Below are 8,750 nucleotides of genomic sequence, written 5' to 3'. Positions count from 1 at the left end.
AAGTAATCAGTTACATTACTTTAATAAAGTAATTGAAAAAGTTACACTACTATTACAGTTTAAATAGGGTAACTTGTAATTTGTAACCTATTTCATTTCCAAAGTAACCTTCGCAACACTGGTTGTTTATGATGAGAGAATTCGCGGAATTCAGTCATCGCACACACGCGCACTCAACAAAGCTCAGCTGATGAGTTTCAGCGATGACTCATCTGAACGCCTCTGATTGGCCACTGCGTTCCTAAGCTCAACAGAATCGTGTGTGATTGGTTATAATGCGCAACACTGTAAAAACGCCTAAAATGAAATACGGTGCAACATGAGCAGATCTTAATTTAATGCACAGTCGACACTTTCTATTCATTTACACTTTGTTAGCAACAAACGTAATAGATTTAATTTGTTTGTGCAGGGGCATTTTTGTCCAATTTAGTGTCATTTTTGCCCCTTGCCCAGCCTTACATGCACACAGATCTATATATACATTTGGATATATAGTATAATTGTTTATATAGAAAAAAATGAGAACTATATAATTGCACAGATCTATATATAAATTTGGATATGTAGTAAAGTTGGATATATAGCAAAATATAAACTATATTATTGCACAGATATATATTAAGTTGGATATATAGTATAGTTGGATTTACAGAAAAAATGTAAAGTATGTAATTGCACAGGTCTACATATAAAGTTAAATATCGGAGCAGTCGATGGTTAGTAGGGCTGAAACGATTAGTTGATATTATCGACAACGTCGACAATAAAAAACTGTCGGATTTGTTGTTGAGTAGTGGTTTGATCTCATGTGAGCTGATGTAAGAGCCTGCAGTAACGCGGTTTGACCAGTGTGGCGCTGTAGCACAAGACTGTAATTCAGCTCTCCTGATGCAGTTCAAGAGAAGAAGACAGCACTTCAGATCAGATCAAACTCAGCCGAACCTGAAGCTGCTGAGCAGCGTTTGGATGAATCTGTAAATATATGCTGCGCACTTTCCTCTCAATAACGACAAAAAACCCATAACAAAAACTGCCAGCGGCGAGAAAGCAGCAGTTAAGAAAGCATCTGATTACAGTGCTGTGAATGTTTGTAGGAGCGCTGCAGTTCGGTTCTCCAGTAAAGTCCAGTCACCTCACGTTTATTATATAACTTAGTACTTTTTGCCTTAAATCAAGCAGCTTTACAGCATTAAACATGAAAAACCAGAGTCAGCGTCGCTTTCAGTTAGAATTACAGCTAGGTTTTCTGTTATAGAGCAGCTCTCCAGTGTGGAGCTCGCTAATGATAACATCTGTTTATTAGTGGGGAAAAAATATTTAATTAAAGTTATAGTTTGGTTTGCAGAGATCAAACTTGTTTTGATTATCATTGATTATCAAGGTATTTTAAGAGAGATTATGTTGTGAATAAAATAGTTTATCAAAAAATAAAACGTCTTATCACTTACCTTTATATACCACATGACTTACAGAAGGAGATGTCAGGCAGAATAATGTCATTCAGTGACTTTTTCATATAGCTAATTAAATGCTGAATAAGAGTTTCTCTGCCATCTCATTTTGTGTGCCACAATATATTTATTTGTATAAATTAATTGTATAATTACATAATATGACTTTCAAAAGCTGAAGTGATTACCTTAATTTATATGTTAGAATATGTATAACTCAATATTTTAACTAATTGCAAAAGCTGAATAATCAATAAATGTCTACTGATCAATCAGCGAAATAATCGACGATTAGCCGATTAATCGGTCTAATAATCGTTAGATTAATCGATGATCAAAATAATCGTTTGTTGCAGCCCTAATGGTTAGAGAGTCGGACTTGTAACCCAAAGGTCGCAGGTTCGAGTCTCGGTACTGGCAGGGATTGTAGGTGTGGGTACAGCGCTCAAATTGCACAGATATATTCATATAAAGTTGTATATATAGTAAAATCTAAACTATGTTATCGTCCAGGTATTTAGAGATTATAAACATTAACATCATGATTTTCTGTAAAGCTGCCTTGAAATCGTGTATTGTGAGAAAATCTCTACAAATAAATGAGATGTCGTTACGGTCTGGAGTGGGCGTGTCGGTGTGGCGTGTGCTGTCCCGTCTGTAGGAGGCGGCGGGTGTGCTGTGGACGCGAGCCGTCGGTGTGAACGGAGACGCCAGCGTGATGAAGACGGACGACACCATCCTCTTCTGAGGGGCCGCAGACGCCATGATGCTGAAACACACCCGAGAAACTGAATAAAACACTGGGAAGTTTCTGACAACGCTTGTTCAACGTTGAAACAACATCTGACACTATTTCAAACTGAAAAATAGGTACTAAAATCTGCTTAATTCTACATGGAGTTACTGAACACGTTTACACATTGATGAGATCAACTAAATAAATTAACTAAATAAACAATAGCTAAATAACTGCATCTGAAAGTGCTTTAGACGTTCTGCCAGACATGTCCGTGTCTTCAGTACCGAAACCTGATGTCTTCTCATGTCTCTCAAGTTTAGGTTGAATATACGTTACTTAAACGTTCTCTCACATATTGCAGTTATGAACTCTTCCTGTACAGAATAAATCTGGAAACACACACACACACACATGTGCGGAGTGTGTCAGATGCTTCACACACTGAAGAACTTCACAGATCCGTCTGAAAGATCTTCAGCAGCACATTATAAAAGAACGAAACGAGCTGATGATTGAATGAAGAGCAGGACTTAAGAAGTTCACAGACACTCATATCATGAGGCTTTGTTCGGTTTCTGTCCTGCTGCTGAGAAATTCCTAGAGTCTCTTTCTCTCTGAGCTCAAACGTACCTGAACAGCAGATCAAACTCTTCCTCTGTGTGGTTCCTCGTTCCTTTCGATCTGCAGCGCTGTAGTCACTCAAAGACAGAGAGAAAGAGAGAGAGAGCTGTAGCAGTCAGGGTCGTATCTGCAGCAGGCCACACCTTTTCCTCCCTCATTCCCTCCCTCGCTCGCCCTCCTGTCTCTCTCTCTCTCTGTCTCTCTCTCAGATCAGCAGAGGTGAAGAGTTAAACAGTTACTGACTGACAAAGCGCAGTAAAATGTATGACACACACACAGGCAGGCATGCATGTCTACAAACACACAAAGGCATGCAGTTACTTGAACACACACACACACACACACACACACTCACACACACACACACACACACACACACACACACTCACACACACACACACACACACACACACCTTGCTTTATCACAGAGGCAGCAGGATGTGACTGTACTTGTCTTTCCAGCTCAGCTCGGAGTCTCTCTCTTGATCTGTCTCTCTCTCTCATTGTTCTATCAGTGTTGTTTTCTCTACCTCCCTCAGTGTCTGCCCTCTTTTCTCTCCCATCCCCCACTCCACTCGTTCTCAATCTCTCTCTCCCGCATTAAACTCACTGCTGACTTCACAAAGTCATTGACAACTTCATAAACTACATCAAACTAATGAGCCGTTTCAACTACATCAACCATAAAAGCTACAAAAACTATACAATCTACATGAAAACACTGAACTAAACAAATTACATATGCTGAACATTGTATAAATAAAAAAAAACTACATACAACTTAAGGTATATAAACTAAACAAATGATCTAAATTATATAATCAAACTACATAAACTGTAGACGCTATATAAACTATATGCACTGTAGAAACAAATTATATAAACAATACAAACTATATGATCTAAACAAATTATATAAACTTCAAACTGCATAAGCTATAAAAAGTATATTAACTTAAACTATATAAACTATATGAAATGAACAAATTGTATAAAGTATACAAACTACATAAACTGTATGAATGAAACAAATCATATAAACCTCAAACTTCATAAACTATATAACCTACAAACACTACATGAACGAAACAAACAATATTAACTATCCAAACTACATAAACTTGACTTATATAAACTATACAAACTATATGAATTAAACAAATTATATAAACTATGCAGACTACAAAAACTTGACACAAAACTGTACAAACTAAACAATTGTGTAAACTCAATAAATGGCATAAATTATACAAACTATCTGAACGAGACAAACTAATTAACTACATGATGTGCATGTGGTGCTCTTTAGTAGACAGCTGTGAAACTGCAGTTGAAGAATATTTTGGAGAGTTAGTGTGGGATTGTCCCGCGAGATGAGACTCTATATCAGCAGATAGCTTTGGGTTTAGTGTGAGTAGAGCCTTCGTCATGCTGGAATCTGGAGGGAGGAGCTGAAGAAAAACAGAGGAGAGAGGGGGAGGGGCTGTGGAATGCACCGGTGATGTCACAGCTGCAGGAGGGATCCTGTCCAGTGATGACATCATCCTCCTCACACCAGCTCCGCCCACAAGAAATCAGGCCTGAGAGGAGAGCTCCAGAAAGTCCTGAAGAGACGAGAGAGGAACATCTGAGGAACATGACATTACATTACCTAAACAAGCACACGTTTATAAGAGCAACCCAATACTGCGCCAGAGTATCTGTGAGGAACATGTAGACTTCTGAGGGCTGGAAGGTTGTTGGTGAATCATGGCCTGTCATCACTGAGCTCCTGAGGAAGACGTTTAACCTGTTTGTTTTACTGTGTTTAGTTAGTGATTAACTAGTGTTTATCTGCACTGGCATACGTGCATCAGATAAACGCTTCTTCAGTGATCGGCTTCTCTGAGGAGCATTTGAGGTAAAAGTACAAGCACCATAACAAATGATTCATATCCCTGATACTTGTAACAGAAGCAAAACATCCTTCGTTTATTCCTGTTATAGATGAACTCATACTTTTCCCTCATAGGCAGTCAACATCACTCACTGTACAGAGTAAAGCAAACCCTGACAGCACACGGACATCATGTACATCTGCAATACGTCTACAGGACGCTTCCTATCAGATGTCAAATAGACGTTTAGAAGATGTCTTTAAGATGTTTATGATGTAAAACTGACATCTTAGAGATGTCTGTCAGATGTTTGTACACAGCAGAAGCTTTCCAGATGAAGCGATATTTAACAGACGTCTCGCAGACGTGCGTGTGCTGTCTGGGGATTTGTGAGAAGCTGAAAGTTGCTTAAATAATAAATGTCTAATATACTCATACAGCACACTCGAAAATACTCATACAATACTAGAATATACTCATACAATACTAGAATATACTCATACAATATACTCGAATATATAAGATGTTTGTACACAGCAGAAGCTTTCCAGATGAAGCGATATTTAACAGACGTCTCGCAGATGTGCGTGTGCTGTCTGGGGATTTGTGAGAAGCTGAAAGTTGCTTGAATAATAAATGTAATCAAAAATTTTTTTAATTACAATAAGTAAATACTTTTAAAATAAAAACAATCGAATTAAACACGCACTAAAAATATTTAATATTTTAATTTGTTACCTGCATGTCGTGACCATTAACCGAACTGTGTGAATGTTTTTAAATGGTTAAAATATTGACTTCTTTTCTAAGAAAGATATAAAGTAAACATTTTAGATTAAAAAATTGTTCAACTGACAAACATGTTTATTACAAAATAAAAAATTACATTAAGTAATTTTGAAACAAAATAAAACACTGCTAAATTACTGAAATATTAACAAACTTTTAGGGAAACTAAATATTTTAGATTAAAAACGTATAAAAATGTTTGGGAATCCTGATTTAACATATAAATGAGTTCATGACAGACATGAAATGAAAGTGAAAGTGAAAGTGACGTGACATGTGGCCAAGTATGGTTACCCATACTCAGAATTAGTGCTCTGCATTTATCCCATCCAAAGTGCACACACACAGCAGTGAACACACACACACCGTGAACACACACCCGGAGCAGTGGGCAGCCATTTATGCTGCGGCGCCCGGGGAGCAGTTGGGGGTTCGGTGCCTTGCTCAAGGGCACCTCAGTCGTGGTATTGAAGGTGGAAGAGAGCGCTGTACATTCACTCCCCCCACCTACAATCCCTGCCGGTACGAGACTCGAACCCGCAACCTTGGGTTACGAGTCCGACTCTCTAACCATTAGGCCACGACTTCCCCCATGAAGCAGCACTAATAAATGTCTTCGACTAAAAACACATCTGTTCCATCTTTATTTGACACTCTAACTCTATCACTCTCTATTCTAATTCTATTCTTTAAATAAACTTGCCCCTTTTAGACTTGCACTCCATTTATTTACTAACTGCTTGTTTTCTTTAAAAAAAAAAATTAACACTTGCTTCTCTAATCTTTTGTATTCTATCTATTTGTTTTCTTTTTATTTATTATACAATTAACAAAAGCAAAAAAGACCTCTAACACTAGCTTGCTCTATTCTTTTTCTATTCTATCCGTTTTCTTTTTATTATATGATTAAAATAAAAACCTTGCTAGTGTACTGCATTAAGCTAACTGAGACTTGTTATAGCACTTGCATATCATTGCTCTTTTGTTGATTTTGATTGCTTCCATTGTCCTCATTTGTAAGTCGCTTTGGATAAAAGCATCTGCTAAATGTCTAAATGTAAATGTAAATGCAGACACACGCAAGTCAGTCAGTAAAACTTTAATAATAAACTACATTAAAAAATACAGAGTCTTTACAGTTATGTCAAAAATGAAACACACCAGTGAGGTAAAATTGTCCTTCCCATGATCCTCTTCAACTGCATTTCAAGAGTCAGTTCAAGTCCAAGTATCATTATGTGCGTTATGACGATAAAAACTCCTCATCCAGATAGATTTGAGCAGTAAACGCCGCGTGGCGTTCCTTCATGATTGTTCACACCTGCTCCAGGTCATGTGTGGTGAATCAGTGCCTGTACAGCAGCGCTCGCTGTCTCAGGACGTCCCATATCAGCATACTGAGAACCGTATGAGGAGCCAGACGCACAAACACTGGCGTCATTCCTTTATACAGACCCAGGATCCCCTCAGTAGCACAAACCTTCATCAGACAGTCCACAAACCCGCAGTACAGACGCCCCTGAGAGAGAGGTTTGATTTTAATGCATACTGTAAATTGTTAATGTTGTTTTATATAGTCTTATATAGCGTGTGTGTGTGTGTGTTTTACCCTTTTGAACTCATCCACCGGTTGGTTGTACAGGCGTGTGCTGATGACATCAAACGGCGTCATGGTGATGGTCACGGCGACCCCGCTGATCATGGCGGCAATGAGCGCAGTGAGGCAGCTGTGAGGACCGAACCACTGCAAACACATTCACAAACTCAACTCATATTGGATTCCATTCTCACACATGTGAGTCTGTGGTCATTTACATATGCAGATATGTGTGTGTGTGTTTGCTGACCTGTGCGCGTGTGACCCAGTCTTTAGCCGAGCTGAATGTGGCCAGTTGAGCGGCTGACCCCACCATGACCCTAGGGACGGCCCCGTTAACACCCCGCCACAGACCCATCACACCCTCACGCCGGTAGATGGACATGAATGCGCTCGACACGTCCTGAACAACACAAACACTCAGTCAATAAAACATCAGATAAAAGCCACCAACCCACTCAAATATACTCATACAATATACTCAAATATACTCATACAACACACTCGAATATACTCATACAGCACACTCGAATATACTCATACAGCACATTCGAATATACTCATACAGCACACTCGAATATACTCATACAGCACACTCGAATATACTCATACAACACACTCGAAAATACTCATACAATACTAGAATATACTCATACAATATACTCGAATATACTCAAATATACTCATACAACACACTCGAAAATACTCATACAATACTAGAATATACTCATACAACACACTCGAATATTCATACAACACACTCGAATATACTCATACAATGCTAGAATATACTCATACAATATACTCGAATACACTCATACAACACACTCGGATATACTCATATAACACGCTCGAATACACTCATACAACACACTCAAATACATTCATACAACACACTCAAATACATTCATACAACTTACTCGAATATACTCATACAACATACTCGAATATACTCATACAATATACTCGAATATAATCATACAATATACTCGAATATAATCATACAACACACTCGAATACACTCATACAGCACACTCGAATACACTCATACAACACACTCGAATACACTCCTACAACACACTCGAATACACTCCTACAACACACTCGAATACCCTCCTACAACACACTCGAATACACTCATACAACACACTCGAATACACTCATACAACACACTCGAATACACTCCTACAACACACTCGAATACACTCATACAACACACTCGAATACACTCATACAACACACTCGAATACACTCATACAATACTGAAATATACTCATACAGCACACTCAAATATACTCATATATAATCATACAACATACTCGAATATAATCATACAACACACTCGAATACACTCATACAACACACTCGAATACACTCATACAACACACTCGAATACACTCATACAACACACTCAAACAACACACTCTAATACACTCCTACAACACACTCGAATACACTCATACAGCACACTCAAATACACTCATACAATACTGAAATATACTCATACAACACACTCAAATACACTCATACAATACTCAAATATACTCATACAGCACACTCAAATATACTCAAATATAATCATACAACATACTCAAATATAATCATACAACACACTCGAATACACTCATACAACACACTCGAATACACTCATACAGCACACTCAAATATACTCA

At 38.1% G+C, this 8,750-nt stretch overlaps 2 protein-coding genes across 4 annotated transcripts in view; both read right to left on the bottom strand.

Moving 5' to 3' along the window:
* fblim1 (filamin binding LIM protein 1) overlaps positions 1–3,063 on the bottom strand; it is a 6,661-nt gene extending 3,598 nt beyond the window's left edge. Inside the window, exons 1-2 of one of the 3 annotated variants that reach the window (XM_016526320.1) lie at positions 2,824–3,063; positions 2,069–2,234 (exon numbers count right to left, since the gene is read on the bottom strand). In XM_016526320.1, coding sequence (XP_016381806.1) covers positions 2,069–2,219 — 151 coding nt within the window. In that variant the 5' untranslated portion in view covers positions 2,220–2,234; positions 2,824–3,063. The remainder of the gene's footprint in view (positions 1–2,068; positions 2,235–2,823) is intronic. The other 2 variants (XM_016526319.1, XM_016526321.1) reach the window with 2 other exon arrangements.
* A 3,506-nt stretch (positions 3,064–6,569) lies between these two features.
* slc25a34 (solute carrier family 25 member 34) overlaps positions 6,570–8,750 on the bottom strand; it is an 8,189-nt gene continuing 6,008 nt past the window's right edge. Inside the window, exons 4-6 of the mRNA XM_016526318.1 lie at positions 7,328–7,480; positions 7,090–7,224; positions 6,570–6,999 (exon numbers count right to left, since the gene is read on the bottom strand). Coding sequence (XP_016381804.1) covers positions 6,826–6,999; positions 7,090–7,224; positions 7,328–7,480 — 462 coding nt within the window. The 3' untranslated portion in view covers positions 6,570–6,825. The remainder of the gene's footprint in view (positions 7,000–7,089; positions 7,225–7,327; positions 7,481–8,750) is intronic.

The sequence above is a fragment of the Sinocyclocheilus rhinocerous genome, unplaced genomic scaffold (assembly GCF_001515625.1).
Source record: "Sinocyclocheilus rhinocerous isolate Xijiao unplaced genomic scaffold, SAMN03320098_v1.1 scaffold2648, whole genome shotgun sequence".
NCBI lineage: Eukaryota > Metazoa > Chordata > Actinopteri > Cypriniformes > Cyprinidae > Sinocyclocheilus > Sinocyclocheilus rhinocerous.
This window is presented reverse-complemented; position numbering and strand designations above follow the sequence as displayed.